This window comes from Sparus aurata, chromosome 12 (assembly GCF_900880675.1).
Source record: "Sparus aurata chromosome 12, fSpaAur1.1, whole genome shotgun sequence".
NCBI classification, from domain to species: Eukaryota; Metazoa; Chordata; class Actinopteri; order Spariformes; family Sparidae; genus Sparus; species Sparus aurata.
In genome coordinates this window covers 29,139,453-29,156,733 of record NC_044198.1, presented here as the reverse complement: position 1 = coordinate 29,156,733, position 17,281 = coordinate 29,139,453, and the positions used below count along the sequence as shown (strand labels likewise).

Genomic DNA, 17,281 nt, shown 5'->3' with positions numbered 1-17,281 from the left:
TTTAACACAGATTGTGATTTAAGGTGTGTTACTAATCTACATGTCTCTCCTTCTGGAACATTCTCCAGTGGGAGAAGGCTTAATGGGAAACCTAATCTGTGTGTTCTTCTACCTCACATGTCCAACTGTGAGTTACGACCGTTGTTGTTCCTGGGTCTGACATACCAATCCCACTGCAGTTTCTATCCTGACCCAAATTCAAATACGGCCTAAATAACTAATAAACTACAATCTCAATTTCTTAATTTTAGTAGATTCCAATAGCCTACAAAATGCCATACAATCGTTCTTTCCCATGTTGTTGTCAAGCCCAAATGAAGTTTATTACTTAATGAGTTTGAGGTCAACTGAAACCAGCCCCTCCCCTTGGTGATGTAGGAGAGACTTGCAGACATCATTCCTTCTGAAATACTTGTGTTATTTACCAGTTAAATGTCTGATATGTTTTGTTAAGATAGAACTACAAGGAAAATGTAGGAAAGGAAAACTCCTTGGTCCTACTGTGTATTGCTTTATTGTTTTATGTTGTATACTTTATTGCTTCATGTCTTAATCAGGTTATAATTCTTTTGAATGATTTTTCTTTTGAATGAAATTATCATGTTGCATCTTTTCACGAAGGCAAAAATTCGACTTCTAAGATGGTGACGTTTTGGGAAGGTTAAACATGATTTCAAAACATTAAATACAATAGTGTAGTTAGATTAAACTTTTGGGAGCCTAAACTCTGTGATCTCACAGAAGGAGGGACACTCTGCCTCCACCCATTGTGGTCCATCTGCTGCAGGTCATAAAACAGACACTCTGCCCTTCTCTACTCTTCTGCTTCTTCTCCTGACTTCTTCTCTTTACTTCTCCCACTTCTCCTCTCTATTCTCTTTCTTTTCTTTTTAAAAGTAATCTTTACTTTTATTTTTGCAACAAGCTCTAAGACAAGCAAATTAATTCCATGCTTTAAGTGTTTTACATTTATCCAAGTTTTTAATGGAACAAATTATTTTCTTTTTGATTTTTGATTTTAATATACTGTTAAAGTATCATTGCCTGATCCAGAAGAAGTTGAATTAGTTTCAGAATCAGCACTTAAGAACCACTACTTGAAACAACAAAGAAAACGTCTTTTTCAAGACTGTGATCATTTGATGAAGAACGTTGCAGTCAGTGTCTGCTTAAGAAGCCTTGCAAGGAGTCTCAAACCAAAGAGAATTTGTGTGCTCCCAGCCGAAACCGACTCTGCCCCCAGCGCTCCCAAGGCGGAAACCACGCTGGGCCTTCGGACCAAGAGTTCTTCAACAGAGTACCGGCCTTCCTTCTGGCTACTGAACCAACGCACCGTGCCATAATCCAACCCAGAACTCTCAAGGACACCAAACTTCAGTGCCTCCTGACTCCCAAACAAAACAGGCTGAACGTCTTCATACAGCTGGAACAACACGTGTGAGAATGAGTGGTGTCTAAAGTTCTGACTTCTGTCTGAAGTTCTGACTTCTATCTTATGAATTTAAGAGAATTGAGATTATGGTCTCGTTAGTATTAAAAATTACTGTTTCAGTGTGAGTATATTCTGAGTAGACTTTTAAGAATATATCACATGGCAAACATGACTTCAAGGTTGCGTTGATCACTCCAGATAAGGGCTGAATGATATAATACATTTTACAATGTTTTACCAACTGCTTCACTGCTTTCATTGTAGTTAAATCTGTCATATTTAAAGTAAAAGGGCCAAAATGTGCACTGAGGAAAGTGACTGCTTACTCTTGTCAGCTGTTTGAAAACATTTTCTCCTTAACAGAGTGGAACTCCCATAGAGACAACTAGAGAAGTTGTCATCCGATGTCTCATTGTTCACCTTGGTAAAGATTAGGGTGGAGTTTGAGGTGAGTGCAATAGATGACTTTCAATATTCTCCCTGCTGTAATCTGTAAATTTGAAAGCGTTTCCGCTGAATACATCGTCAGCTTAAACAACTATTAATTGGCACTTTGACTTTTTGTGTCTAATGGAAAGACTGCAACATCAGTCATGTAGCTCACATCCAAATCAGTTTGGATTTTGCAAACCTAATACACCAAATATTATGTCAATTTAAAGTAATTCCATATTGGCATGAGGTTCAATTCAGATCTATTTTGTTTATATAGTGCCACTTAACAACAGAAACAATCTTCAGAGAGGATTTATTTTCACAGATTATGTTTCATTTCAATAGTTTCTATTGGTTAAAAAAACACTGGCATTGTCACAAAACTATTTGTTTCCCCTTTCATACACCTGCTGGTCATCACCTGTGTCTCACCTGTATGTTGTTTGCTATCATAATGCCTCACCTAATTTATGGCCCCCCACTACATTATGGCACCAACAGACATATCGCGAAGTCCAGTTATGACCTGGATGAATGAGAATGTGCATGGATATCTTAATTAGTGGTAAAGTCAGTATTATTATTGTTATTATTGTTGTTATTTTCATGTGTCTGTTCACATCACTCAAATTTGTCATATATGTTTGTTAAAATAATACACATCTTACAACATGATGTTTGTGTAGCTGATTTATGTAGTTAGTTTGGATTGTTCTTCTTTTGGTGACATCCTGCCTGCTATAACCAGTTTCCTCTACAATGTCTACAGAATTTTGGGTTAGGGTTAGTCATTGATTCAGCCGTGTGGAAGAAGAGCTGGCAGCAGAGACGATGGCTCTGTAGCTTGTGCCTAATGAAGATAGACAAGTCAGGGATGTAGGGATCCTCATTGAAGGCTCCATCGTACTCAACCAGCTTTGGGATCTCAGCAGAGCCTGCTGCTACTTGCTTGGACCTCAAATACCCCAAAACTCTTAAATACATTTTGAAGTATTTTAAAAGATGCTTGTTGAAGTGGATGCTGGAAACCTGTCAACAAAGGTGAAATGACTGAAAAACAATGTAATGATATAGTTGTCTGTGGGGTAGATGAGCAAAGATGAGACTCAACCACAACTGAATCATGCATGTAAGGCAAAAAACAGACTGTACCCGCAGTAATTAGTGAGGTTCTTCTGGACAGAAACTTGGACAATCTATGGCTTAATTTCATCAAACCACCTCCAGGTGTTGTCTGACTGATTGCAGGATATAAAGGGTTTTTTTTATCGTACATTTACATTTTGCATTAATATGCATTTTATTTTTTTCTTTGATCATTCTTGTGAGGCGTGAGGCATCCAATAGTTGAAATAGTGTAGTTTCTGGGCTGTCTTCATCAAAGGTATTGGCATGTAGAATGTTGATAAAAGGATTCTGCAGAAGATGGGCTGGCTGGAATCTAGAGCAATCTTTATTGAAACAGTATTCAAGCCAGCGTCCGAACAGAGTGTGGCCGCACATCTGGTTTTCTCAAATCTCTGGCAAAAGCAATGCCAAAATGCTTCGCCCTCTGCATATCAGAACTCCTATCAAGCCTTAGATCTTAGGAGATCTACCAATTGCCACCCCACTTTCTCTGGTGTGGGGTCTTTTTTTAAAGTCCATTTCCATAAGCGCCTGCTTCTCCTAATTGGTCACTTTGATAGATTAAAGGTACATCTATCCAATGGGAGAAAAGAAGGATGGGTCTGCCTCACACCCTCTATGCAGTAACTCTTATGTGTTACTTAACTTAGAACCCAGGATGTGTAAGAAAAACACAAACACTACGATAGTTTTTGTGAAAAACAGTTGAACCCCTCTGCTGTTGTTATATAGCTCTAGTTCTTATGGAGAAGTTGCCAAACTAAGTATTTTTAAAAAATCTTATTAAAAGGCACTTTTATGTATTAGGTATGTCCATATGCTGGAAAAAAAAAAATTTGAGAAAAATGTTTGAAATACAGTTTGTTTTGTGAGATCTTGGTCTTATTTGAATATAGTACTGAATATCCTCAAATCAATTACAGCATGTAGTGAATTAAGTTTAAAAGGGTTAGTAAATCAGTTATTACAGCAAATTGTTTAGTAAGTCATTAGAACATTTGCAATTATCCCCTACAAATGTTTTCAATTATATTTACTTAGTTTCTTTAGTGTTTTTTACTCTCCCATCTTTATCCTCTTTTCACACAGTGTGTTTACACTATGTATGTGTGCTCCTTGTATTAAGGTGTAGATCTACTCTGCTTAATTCCACAAAGAAATGTGGGACTCTTTCCTAAACTGCTTCTTTGAACTAACAGCTAACTTTTTGGTTACATACATGGAAGCTACTGTAAAATCTACAAGTATTTAACATATAACTGTTTCTATAAAAGCAGGACACGAGGAGCGATAATAAGTGGGACACATGAGAGCGATTAACTCGACTTTTAATCATCATGTTAACAAATATGGACAAATCAGCATGAAGATAGACACATAAACATATTTTGACATCTTCTCAAGGGGAAATTGTTCACATTCAGCATCAGCTCATCATTTCTCCTGTGTATATTGATCCTCTGAGGATTCTTCAAGTAGCTCATTTAAAATTAAAGTTCTGCAATTATGCATGAAACACTAGAACTGAACCACCTCCAACATATTTTGCAAATACAAGGCTACTCATGAACGTGTCATCTAATGTCTCGTCAAAACAGACTGATCAGACAAACTTTCTCAAGGCAAAGTTATGGTTTCTCACCTGTGTGAGTTCTCATGTGAGCTGTTAAGGCACTGGTTTGCTTAAAAGTTCTCCCACATGTTTTGCAAGTAAACCTCTCACCTGATCAGACACATTTTCTCCATGTCTTGCAAGGTTACCTGTTTCTCACCTGTGTGGATTCTCATGTGCCTTTTCAAATTAGATGAATTATGCAATTTTTTCCCACATGTTTTGCAAGAAAATTGCCTCTCACCTGTGTGGATTCTCATGTGCCTAATGAGATTAGACGAATTAAGCAATTTTTTCCCACATGTTTTGCAAGAAAATTGCCTCTCACCTGTGTGGATTCTCATGTGCCTAATCAGATTAGATGAATTACGCATTTTTTTCCCACATGTTTTACATGAATATGGCTTCTGACCTGTATGGATTCTCATGTGATATTCTAGAGCACAGTGTTGCTTGAAAGTCTTCCCACATGTTTTACATGAATATGGCGTCTCACCTGTGTGGATTCTCATGTGAACGGTTAAGTTTCCACGAATCCTGAAATCTTTCCCACAGGTATTGCAAGAAAAGGGCTTCACACCTGTGTGAGTACTCATGTGAGTTTCTAAGTGTCTACGTGCAGTGAAAGACTTCCCACATGTTTTGCAAGTAAATTTCTTATCACCTGTGTGGGTTCTCATGTGACAAGTTAAAGAAGCACGAATCCTGAAAGCCTTCCCACAAATATCGCAGGTAAAAGGCTTCTCACCTGTGTGAGTTCTCATGTGACCTGTTAAGGTACTCAGATGTGTGAAAGCCTTCCCACAAATTTCACAGGTAAAAGGCTTCTCACCTGTGTGAGTTCTCATGTGGACTGTTACGTTTGTACGCTGTCTGAAAGCTTTTCCACATGTGTTGCAAGTAAACGGTTTCTCACCCGTGTGGATTCTAATGTGATTATTCAATTCACCATGAGTCCTGAAAGTCTTCCCACAGGTTTGGCAAGAATACTTTTTCCCATCTGTGTGGATTCTTAGGTGTGAAATCAGTTGGCACTTATACTTATAAGTCTTTCCACATGTGTCACAGTTGTAAGTCTTGTCACCTGGGTGAGTGTTATGTTGAATGTCTGATGAGACAAAATTTTTTGCACTGTGACTTTTGCTTCCGTGATGTCTATTCAGGTCTGGGCTCTCAGCTACATGAGAGTTGTTAGAGAGGAGCTGGTGGTCACTTGTTGGTTCTGCTTCACTGTGGTCACTTTCCTCATAAGCTGGAGTCAACATGACGGTATCCGTCTCCACCTTCAGTACAAGCTGCTCTCCCTCCCGACTGGTGCAGAGTTCCTCCTGTTCCTCTTTAATCTCTGGAGGCTCTGGGTCCTCTTGGTCCAGACTGGAGTTCCTCTCCTGGTTACAGAGCTGCTGGTCAGCCAGAACCTCCTCCTCCTTACAGACATGTTGCTGTGGGAGCTCTGGAGGGACACACAACAAAAGACAGACAATATTTAATCAACCAATCAACCTTTATTTATCCTCCAGAGATCATTGAGAGGCAACCCTCATTTACAAGGGCATCGAGGCCCACAGAACAAAGGCCGAATAACAACAAGTAGAAATACTCAGAAAGTTTCAATAGCTTCCAGGTCATGTGACCCACTGACTCCAAACCGATGCGGAGTTGTATTAATACACTGGGTGATTAAGAAAGGTGTTACTTGTTTTCTTTACTCCACCCCGTCTTTAAATTTGGCTTTTAAAATCCTCTGAGAAATGTTTTTAACAAGTTCAGAAATGTTAGACCGATCAGAGTATGTTTTCCTCTAGGTCTTGCAAAGGAATAGCTTCTCACCTGTGTGGATTCTCTTGTGATCTTTCAAGTTCTTCAAAGATCGGAAAGTTTTCCCACATTTTTTGCAAGAATGCAGCTTCCCACCTGTGTGAGTTCTCATGTGTTGATTCAAATCACCATGAGACTTGAAATTTTTTCCACATGTTTGGCAAGAATATGGCCTCTCATCTGTGTGGACTCTCATGTGAGCTGTTAAGTTACTGTTTAGTGTGAAGGCTTTCCCACAAATTTCGCAGGTAAAAGGCTTCTCACCTGTGTGGCTTCTTAGGTGTGAATTCAATTGGGACTTAAACTTAAAAGTCTTTCCACACGTGTCACATTTGAAAGACTTTTCACCTGTGTGAGTGTTATGTTGAATGTCTGATGAGTTTTTTGCATCATCACTGTGACTTTTGCTTCTGTGACGTCTTTCCTTTTTCTTCAGCTCTCCATCTCCAGCTGATCCTGAGTCTCCATGTTCTCCTCCTTTCTGGTCTGGGCTCTCAGCTACATGAGAGTTGTTAGAGAGGAGCTGGTGGTCACTTGTTGGTTCTGCTTCACTGTGGTCACTTTCCTCATAAGCTGGAGTCAACATGACGGTATCCGTCTCCACCTTCAGTACAAGCTGCTCTCCCTCCCGACTGGTGCAGAGTTCCTCCTGTTCCTCTTTAATCTCTGGAGGCTCTGGGTCCTCTTGGTCCAGACTGGAGTTCCTCTCCTGGTTACAGAGCTGCTGGTCAGCCAGAACCTCCTCCTCCTTACAGACATGTTGCTGTGGGAGCTCTGGAGGGACACACAACAAAGACAGACAATATTTAATCAACCAATCAACCTTTATTTATCCTCCAGAGATCATTGAGAGGCAACCCTCATTTACAAGGGCATCGAGGCCCACAGAACAAAGGCCGAATAACAACAAGTACAAATACTCAGAAAGTTTTAATAGCTTCCAGGTCATGTGACCCACTGACTCCAAACCGATGCTGGATTGTATTAATACACTGGGTGATTAAGAAAGGTGTTACTTGTTTTCTTTACTCCATGTTTTGGAAGTGAGGGAGCACATTTTGGTTGCTGCAGCTCACTCCAACAAAATGTCAGGATGGGAGGCCGCACATCATCCACTCTCATCCTGAATACTGGCACACTACAGGGTTGTGTCTTCAGCCACCTCCTCTACTCCCTCTTCACCCATGACTGCTCCCCAATCCACCTCGCCCGCACAATCATCAAATTTGCGGATTACATGACCATTGTAGGACTAGGACTGATAACAAATAACAACGAGTCAGCTTACAGGGAGAAAATGCAGCATCTGACCGAATGGCATTCGGAGAATAACCAAGGAACCAATTGTGGATTTCTGGAAAATCAAAACGGAGCGCTCTGCCCTCTATATGCACGAACCTTCAGTATCACATGTCAGTCAACCTCACCTGGAGCACTCACATCTTTCATCAGGTGGGGAAGGCCCCAAAGAGACTTTACTTCCTCAGGAAACTAAAGCACACTCGCCTCACTCTTCTATCGGTCAACGATGGTAACCTATGGAAACCTCCTGACCTACTGCTGCATGGTGTGGTTCTCCAACTGCACAGCACAGGACAGGAAGGACCTGCAGCAAGTGGTGAGGGCAGCGAAGCTCGTCATCGGGACGACACTACCCCCTCTCTAAGACATCTATTCTGGCCCACTACAAAAGAAAGCCAGCTGTATCACTGAAGACCCAACACACCCCGGACATTACTCGTTCTCCCACATGTCCTCTAGGAAGAGATTTAGAGGCCGTCCACGTGGAAATACTCTTTTGTGTAAACACACATGTATTGCATCATTTTGGCCAATCGTCCACATGGATCCTGAAAACGCAGCGCCTGAAAACGCACTTTTTTGAAACCTGGTCTCAGGGTGAAAAAATCCATAAACGCAGCACTCGTGTTTCTGTGTGGATACTACATACTTTCTGAAATGATGACGCCAACGCCCCAGGTTGAGCATTGCCCGTGCCCTACAGAATGACCTCCAGCAGGCCACTGGTGTGAATGCCAAACAATCAGAGATAGACTTCATGAGGGTGGCCTTTGGGCACGATGTCCTGTAGTCGGCCCCATGCTCACCACCCAGCACTGTGGAGCTCAATTGGTATTTGCTGGAGAACACCAGAATTGGCAAGTCCGCCATGGGTGCCCTGTACTTTTCACAGATGAGAGTAGGTTCACCCTGAGCACCTGTGATAGACGTGAAAGAGTCTGGAGAAGACAAGGAGAATGCTATCCTGCCTGCAACATCATTCAGCATGACAGGTTCTGTGGTGGGTCAGTGATGGTCTGGAGAGGCATATCCATGGAGGGACACACAGACCTCTACTGGCTAGAAAATGGCAGTCTGACTGCCATTAGGTAAAGGGATGAAATCCTTGAACCCACTGTCAGACCCTACGCTGGTGCAGTAGGTCCTAGGTCCCTCGTGATGCAGGACAATGCCCGGCCTCATGTTGCAAGAGTATGCATGCAGTACCTGGTAGATAAAGGAATTGATATAACAGAATGGCCCTCACGATCACCTGACTTAAACCCGATAAAACACCTTTGGGACATTATGTTTCGGTCCATCAGGCGCCGCCAGGTTGCTCCTCGGATTTTACAGAAGCACAGTATACCCTTACACAGATCTTGGAGGACATCCCACAAGACACCATCCGTCGTCTCATTAGGAGCATGCCGCAACGATGTCAAGCATGCATACAAGAACATGGGGGTCAAACGAGATATTGAGAATCATTTTGAGTTGCAGAAATTACATTTTGGCAAAATGGACTAGCCTGCCACATCATTATTTCACATGAATTTTTGGGGTGTCTATACAATTAAGCCCTCTGTAGGCTGAAAACTTTTATGTCCATTAAAAGACGTGGCATCCTTTATTTCCTAAGACATTGCCCTGTCCATATCCGTATAGATGTCCAACATATTTTTTTCACATTGAGATCTGATGTTTTTTCAAATTGTTCCTTTAATATTTTTGAGCAGTGTATTTTACCACTGCTGTATATATTCTACTATTGCTGTTTAAATGTTCTTATATCTATTTTTGTCCATATTTTATATTTGTCAAACAAAGAGCTGCTAGCTATGTTTCATTGTTCTCCTCTGAAAACAATGACAATTAAAGCTGCAAGCAGCGATGAATGGGCCCACGTGTGTCAGGGCATGCTGCGTCGGGACGTGCCGCATACCCAGCCCCATTACGCAATTATTGTGTAGGCATCTCTTGACTGTCCATTTTTTGGACAGTGCAGGAAGGAGTTAAATGTAATTTCCTGTTTCCAACATGTGGTTCTTTGAACTCTGTTGAGGGAGTTGTTCTGTTATGATTTGGTTGCCTTCTCCTGGCGGAATTCAATAATTTAGGCTGACGTCAAAATAAGTTCCTACGGTCTACATGAAGAACAGATAATGAGAGGATTTCCTTACAGATCTTTAAACAGAGGTTTGTATCCATTAGCAAGGCAGCACTGCCCTCTGGTGGAGAAAGCCTGAATGTAGGCCATAGTAGAAACCATGTCAACCGAGAATCAAGTGAGAATCCTGAATAAGAGGGCTTTTGTACTGGGTAATGGGCCTCTTTTGCTTGAGACAAAGTATGCAAACTGAGAGTGAACTCCACGTCAGCTTGTTCTCACAACTTTCAAATTTTTGTGGGATTTTTTGCTAAGCGCTAAAAGTGACAACTAAATTGACAATATCTGGCTTCCTGTTGGATTTAGGTTATTGATCCAATAGGTTTTTTTTGTGCATCTGGTCCTGATATACATGCTCCTTGATTTTTTAAAATGTATTATTATGTTTTATTTAATTTTGGCTTTTCAATCCTCCGTAAGAAATGTTTTAAACAAGTTCTGAAATTAGAATTTAGACCGATCAGAGTATGTTTTCCCACAGGTCTTGCGAAGGAACAGCTACTCTCCTGCAGTGTTGCCACAGATACCTTGAAAAAGTAATCTGATTACTGATTACTCCTTTAAAAAGTAACTAAGTTAATTTACTGATTACCTTTTTTAAAAGTAACTAAGATTACAAGTTATTTTAAGAGTTACATTCAGAGCGGCCTTCAGATTTCTCTCCATCTCTGCATACCCTTCTATAGCTGTGAGACAGCTAACGCGAATCCGTTCTTTCTTCTCTTCCACTGACCTGGAGAAGGTTGTCCATGCTTTTATCTCTTCCAAGACTAGACTACTCTAATGCCCGGTACTGGGATCAGCAAGGGAAACATCTGTAGATTGCAACTTATTTAGAATGCTGCTGCCAGGCTTTTAACGGGTGCAAAGAGAAGTGACCATATCTCTCCAACCCTTGCTGCTCTCCACTGGCTGCCGGTGAGATTTAGAATTGATTTTAAGGTTTTACGAATTGTTTTTAAAGCCCTGGATGGTCAGGCTCCTGCCTATATCTGTGACTTGCTTTTACCCTACGAGCCTGAGATCTGCCGGCACAGCTTTATGGTCCTGAGGTTCCGTCTCATCTCAAAAGGTGACCGGGCCTTCGCTGTCCACAGATGTGGAACTCCCTGCCTGGCGATCTCAGGCCAATCGATTGGCCTGCAGGCATTCACACTATTGTTCTTCTGGAGTTTCTTATTATTCTTCTTCTGTACGTTTTTTTGCTCGCTTCTCCTCCTTCAAATCTTCAAACCATTCAAATATCAAAATGTTCAGCTTTTTGAGGACATTAGCGCGTATATTTTACTTGTTTCTATCTTTTATACTCTTGGAAATATTAAGCTTTAAATGCAAAATGTTTCCCATTCATCCATATGAGGATTTTTTCAAATTTCATTCTGCTATGACTTTAGCATACCTTCAGCTATAGAAACCATTCAACTATTAAAATGTTTGGCTTTTTCAGTCTTGTTACTTTCAGCTTTTCAACTTTTTCAGCTATTCAGCTTTTTCCCCAAAAAATTTAACATTGAATCAAATGGGAAAAGCTTCAAATCCTCTTCAAAACTCATCAACTTTCAACCTCTTCTTGTTCCTCATACGTTGAGCGAGAGACACCATTCAAACTTTAAATGAATCACAAAACCTTGAACTATTGACCCTGTATTCAGTTTTTTAAAAATCTTGTACGGTTTTGAAATGGTCGCAGTTTTAGTTTTAAGGATTTTAAGCCCGTCTTCTGAGTTTATAATGGGTGTGTATTGCGTGAGCTAGAGTGCGTGACATCATCAACTGCCGCACCCCAGAGTGACGAGCAGCTCCGAAAACTGGATTTTTTTTTGCTTCAGCTTGATTTGGATCCCACATCTTGTACTTGACATAGACGATATAGACATATAAATGTAGGAAATCTTGTTGGGTTTCAGCTGATGTTCTCATTTCAGCTGTAGGACTTACGGTTCTGGATTTAGAAGCCCGAGAGCTACAAGCACACCTGAATGTTCCCCATAAGCGGCAATGTTAATTTTGAGCCCAAATTTCTGGAGGATCGCAGACGGGACATGTTTTGTCTCTCGCTCCTGTGCCCTCATTATGCACTCTACAGAAATATAAATGACATGAGTGCGTTCAGCAATGTCTCCTGTTACTCAACATGTACATATTTTGGCAATAACTATAACAGTCTTCTCAAGAATCACAGGAGTTTGGGAGGCATTTTCCCATTCATTCCTTCTGGGGACATTTTCGTGTTTCTGCTCCTGCTGCAGCATGTCTGCAGCCATTTGAAGCTCTTTCTGCCTTTAACTTCTCACCTTTCAGACTTTTTTCACCTTTTTAACCTCTTTCTGCCCTCTTACTCTACAACTTTTTGGGCTTTTCAGTGTTTTTTCACCTTTTTAAGCTCTTTCTGCCCTCTTACTCTACAGCTTTTTAGCCTTTTCAGACATTGATTTTTCTGCCTTTTCAGCTTTTTAAAATATTCATCTTTCTTTTGAAATACAGACACCATTCCAACTATATAATATATAAATATTTTGGTGATAATCGTTACAGTTTTTTCAAAAATTGCAGGGGTTTAGGAGGCATTTTCCCATTAATTCTAATGAGGACATTGTCATCTTTGGCTGTGCTCCAGCTCCACCATGTGTGCAGCCATTTTAAGCTCTTTCTGCCTTTAACTTTTCTCCTTTCAACCTTTTTTCACCTCTTTTTACTACAACTACTACCAATACTAATAGTAGGCCTACTGCTGATACAATTGGTATTACTTTTGTAGAGAAACTGTTCAGCAATGAAAATGTTCACATTTTTGACCCATTCAGCCAATTAGTTTTAATCTTTTCAGCTTCTTTAAACTTTCAGCTTCATGTTAAGCTATCATCGTTCAACACTTTTTTAGCCCATTAGGCCTATTACTTTTCAGCTTTTTCAAACGTTCAGCTTCATGTGCAGCTAGAGAAACTGTTCGGCTATCAAAATGTTCACCCTTTAAAGCTTTTCCTGCCATTTTACTTTTCAGCTTTTCCAGCTTTTCAAATATTCAGCTTTCAAGTCTTTCCAGCTTTTTCAAATACTCATCTTTCTGCCTTTTCAGCTTGTTCATACATTCAGCTTCATATTCAGCTGGAGAAACTGTCCAGCTATCAAACTCCTCACCTTTTCATGGTCTTTCAGCCCTATTACTTTTCAGCTTTTTCAAATATTCATGTTCAACTAGAGAGAATGTTAAGCTACGAAAATGTTCAACATTTTGAAACCATTCAGCCGATTACTTTTCAGCCTTTGTTATTTTTCAGCTTTTGAAAATTTCAACTTTTTCTGCAAATTCCCGCCCATGCAACCTTATAGTTTTCTGCATTTTCTGCAGTACATTCAGCAGATTTCCAAAATCACTTCAGTCTTTAGCATTCACACTGTATTTTCGTAGGTAATGCAAATGTTTCTAGTTATTATTATTATTATTATTATTATGTTTCACATTTGAAAGACTTTTTACCTGGGTGAGTTTGAGCTGTGAGACGTCTTTTCTTTTCCATTGGCTCTCCATCTCCAGCTGATCCTGAGTCTCCATGTTCTCCTCCTTTCTGGTCTGGGCTCTCAGCTACATGAGAGTTGTTAGAGAGGAGCTGGTGGTCACTTGTTGGTTCTGCTTCACTGTGGTCACTTTCCTCATAAGCTGGAGTCAACATGACGGTATCCGTCTCCACCTTCAGTACAAGCTGCTCTCCCTCCCGACTGGTGCAGAGTTCCTCCTGTTCCTCTTTAATCTCTGGAGGCTCTGGGTCCTCTTGGTCCAGACTGGAGTTCCTCTCCTGGTTACAGAGCTGCTGGTCAGCCAGAACCTCCTCCTCCTTACAGACATGTTGCTGTGGGAGCTCTGGAGGGACACACAACAAAAGACAGACAATATTTAATCAACCAATCAACCTTTATTTATCCTCCAGAGATCATTGAGAGGCAACCCTCATTTACAAGGGCACCGAGGCCCACAGAACAAAGACCGAATAACAACAAGTAGAAATACTCAGAAAGTTTCAATAGCTTCCATCTCATGTGACCCACTGACTCCAAATCAGTGCCGAAATGTCTTCCTAACAGGTTGAATGAGACACACCTCTTTCTGTTGAGTTTTAGTGCTCCTCACATGTTTCGGAACGTTTTGTGTGTAAAATCATCATTTTCTGAGCGGAGTTTCGCCGCGGTCTTCTATAGAACGGAGCCCAGCCGTGCAGCGGACACTCAGAACCTCCGGAGTCCCGGAGTGGAATGAACCAAAACGAGGGAAACACTCGTATGTTCGCTCCATGTAGTGAAACGTGGCTGCGATGCATATGTCCCCCTCTGTGGCCACTCCAGGGCTCTGAACATTAGTGTTATTAAAATAACAAACTTTTACTCACCTATCCTGTGTAACTTTACTTGGGGTTTCCAGCAGATATCCAGCATGACGCGCTGCCGATCGATCTCTTCCTCGTACTGGACGATAGTTGTTTTAAAAACTCTGAATATTTCTTCAGCAGCAGCAGTTAGTCGCTCGTTGACAAACTCTCTCAAACTCTCAACTGAACTCATTGTTCTTTAATTACTCATTCAATAATGAGCTGCGCTGTGACTCAGTACCGTCTTCACTTCATTCATTACACACAGCCAGCTAATGCTGCTAGCTGCTTCCGTTTACCTCCACTGGGTGCCACGCTCTAAAGCTCCGACAGGGGAATTGTGGAGGCATTTAGTTCCGCTCCAGACTGAAGACATTTAATTCAGAACTTGTTTAAAACATATCTGACTACAGTTTTAAACTTAAAGAAAATCATTGGGCCAACAAATGTTCTCCAGTTGCTAAGCAGACTCAAAAGACTTTTAATTCGTTTTTTCCATGTCTTACATGTTATTGAAATTCATGTAATTAACTATATTTAACACCATCTTTATCCTCTTTTCACACAGTGTGTTTACACTATGTTTGTGTGCTCCTTGTATTAAGGTGTAGATCTACTGTGCTTAATTCCACAAAGAAAAGCGGGACTCTTTTATAAACTGCTACTTTGAATTAATAGCTTACTTTTTGGTTACATACATGGAAGCTACTGTAAAAACTACAAGTATTTAACATATAAGTGTTTATATAAAAGCAGGACACGAGGAGCGATAATAAGTGGGACACATGAGAGCAATTAACTCGACTTTTTAATTATCATGTTAACAAATATGGACAAATCAGCATGAAGAAAGACACATAAACATATTTTGACATCTTCTCAAGGGGAAATTGTTCACATTCAGCATCAGCTCATCATTTCTCCTGTGTATATTGATCCTCTGAGGATTCTTCAAGTAGCTCATTTAAAGTTAAAGTTCTGCAATTATGCATAAAACACCTCCAACATGTTTTGGAAATACAAGGCTACTCGCCTGACTGTGTCATCAAATGTCTCGTCAATGCAGACCGATCAAACAAACTTTCCCCAGGCAACATTATGGTTTCTCACTTGTGTGAGTTCTCATGTGAGCTGTTAAGTTACCGGTTCGATTAAAAGTCTTCCCACATGTTTGGCAAGCATACGGTTTCTCACCTGTGTGGATTCTTATGTGTGTTTTTAAGTCACCACAAGACCTGAAAGTCTTCCCACATGTTTGGCAAGAATACGGTTTCTCACCTGTGTGGATTCTCATGTGATAAGTTAATTCAGCACGATGCCTGAAAGCCTTCCCACAAATTACACAGGTAAAAGGTTTCTCACCTGTGTGGATTCTCATGTGTGTTTTTAAGTAACCACAAGAGCTGAAAGTCTTCCCACATGTTTGGCAAGTAAATGGCCTCTCACCTGTGTGGAGTCGTATGTGGACTGTTAAGTGTGCACGATGGCTGAAAGATTTCCCACATGTTTTGCAAGTAAACGGTTTCTCACCTGTGTGAGTTCTCATGTGACCTGTTAAGGCACCACCTTGCTTGAAAGTCTTCCCACATGTTTGGCAAGCATACGGCCTCTCACCTGTGTGGACTCTCATGTGATCTTTCAAACTCTTTGAAAATCGGAAAGCTTTCCCACATGTTTTGCAAGTAAACGGTTTCTCACCTGTGTGGATTCTCATGTGGACTGTCATGTTCTCATATCGGCTGAAAGCTTTCCCACATGTTTTGCAGGAAAACATCTTTTCACCTGTGTGGATTCTTAGGTGTGAATTCAATTGGGACTTAAACTTAAAAGTCTTTCCACATGTGTCACAGTTGAAAGACTTTTCACCTGGCTGAGTGTTATGTTGAATGTCTGATGAGTTTGTTTCTTTTTTATGATGTCTATTCTGTTGCTTCTGCTCTCCATCTCCAGCTGACCCTGAGTCTCCATGGTTTCCTCCTTTCAGGTCTGGGCTCTCAGCTACATGAGAGTTGTTAGAGAGGAGCTGGTGGTCACTTGTTGGTTCTGCTTCACTGTGGTCACTTTCCTCATAAGCTGGAGTCAACATGACGGTATCCGTCTCCACCTTCAGTACAAGCTGCTCTCCCTCCCGACTGGTGCAGAGTTCCTCCTGTTCCTCTTTAATCTCTGGAGGCTCTGGGTCCTCTTGGTCCAGACTGGAGTTCCTCTCCTGGTTACAGAGCTGCTGGTCAGCCAGAACCTCCTCCTCCTTACAGACATGTTGCTGTGGGAGCTCTGGAGGGACACACAACAAAAGACAGACAATATTTAATCAACCAATCAACCTTTATTTATCCTCCAGAGATCATTGAGAGGCAACCCTCATTTACAAGGGCATCGAGGCCCACAGAACAAAGGCCGAATAACAACAAGTAGAAATACTCAGAAAGTTTCAATAGCTTCCAGGTCATGTGACCCACTGACTCCAAACCAATGCCACATTGTATTAATACACTGGGTGATCAAGAAAAGTGTCACTTGTTTTCTTTACTCCATCCCGTCTTTAAATTTGGCTTTTAAAATCCTCTGTGAGAAATGTTTTTAACAAGTTCAGAAATGTTAGACCGATCAGAGTATGTTTTCCTCTAGGTCTTGCAAAGGAATAGCTTCTCACCACATGTTGCTGTGGGAGCTCTGGAGGGACACTGAACGAAAGACAGAGAATTAATAATATAAACTCACACACGCCCGACCGATTTATCGGCCGATATTAGGCATTTTCCAAACTATCGGTATCAGCATTTATAATGGTCGATAAATGAATATTAAAAAACGGACAAAACAGCCTTTAACCATGTTATGAGCATCCACCAGAGAGCACTCTACAACAGGTCGAGTCTATAGCTTAAATTGGGGGTCTGTCTTGGTCCATCAATTTGATGCCTCGAAAGGTTACACTTATTTCTACCTACATTGCTGTAAATCCAAGTTGTCTATGTGCCGGCAATTGCATGAGATGGGTGGAGGTGTCGATGACCTTCATTGTTGTGCGTATCCACAGCCTG

At 41.0% G+C, this 17,281-nt stretch overlaps 2 protein-coding genes and 1 long non-coding RNA gene across 4 annotated transcripts in view; all 3 read right to left on the bottom strand.

The window, feature by feature from the left end:
• Window positions 1-4,423: 4,423 nt before the first annotated feature.
• On the bottom strand, window positions 4,424-5,900 carry LOC115592690 (gastrula zinc finger protein XlCGF8.2DB-like). The gene has a single exon (XM_030435738.1). It carries the CDS (start codon window positions 5,870-5,872, stop codon window positions 4,715-4,717), a length of 1,158 nt encoding a protein of 385 aa, XP_030291598.1. The 5' UTR covers window positions 5,873-5,900; the 3' UTR covers window positions 4,424-4,714.
• Window positions 4,482-16,351, bottom strand: LOC115592698 (gastrula zinc finger protein XlCGF8.2DB-like). 2 transcript variants are annotated; one of them, XR_003986202.1, is made up of 2 exons: window positions 15,237-16,351; window positions 4,482-4,528 (listed from the first exon to the last, which is right to left on the bottom strand). XR_003986202.1 is itself a non-coding variant. In XM_030435751.1 (1 exon), the coding sequence occupies exon 1, from the start codon at window positions 16,321-16,323 to the stop codon at window positions 15,334-15,336; it is 990 nt and encodes a 329-aa protein (XP_030291611.1). In that variant the 5' UTR covers window positions 16,324-16,351; the 3' UTR covers window positions 15,028-15,333. The 2 variants fall into 2 exon arrangements, 1 of the variants encoding a protein (XP_030291611.1); XM_030435751.1 differs by lacking the exon at window positions 4,482-4,528 and having other exon boundaries at window positions 15,028-16,351.
• LOC115592725 (uncharacterized) overlaps window positions 6,003-17,281 on the bottom strand; it is a 29,236-nt gene continuing 17,957 nt past the window's right edge. The window contains exons 2-3 of the long non-coding RNA XR_003986205.1: window positions 6,438-6,773; window positions 6,003-6,060 (exon numbers count right to left, since the gene is read on the bottom strand). This is a non-coding gene — a long non-coding RNA (uncharacterized LOC115592725). The remainder of the gene's footprint in view (window positions 6,061-6,437; window positions 6,774-17,281) is intronic.

Excerpts from the sequence above, each read along its gene's own strand:
- LOC115592690 (XM_030435738.1), bottom strand. The coding sequence starts at position 5,872 with ATGTTGACTCCAGCTTATGAGGAAAGTGACCACAGTGAAGCAGAACCA.
- LOC115592698 (XM_030435751.1), bottom strand. The coding sequence starts at position 16,323 with ATGTTGACTCCAGCTTATGAGGAAAGTGACCACAGTGAAGCAGAACCA.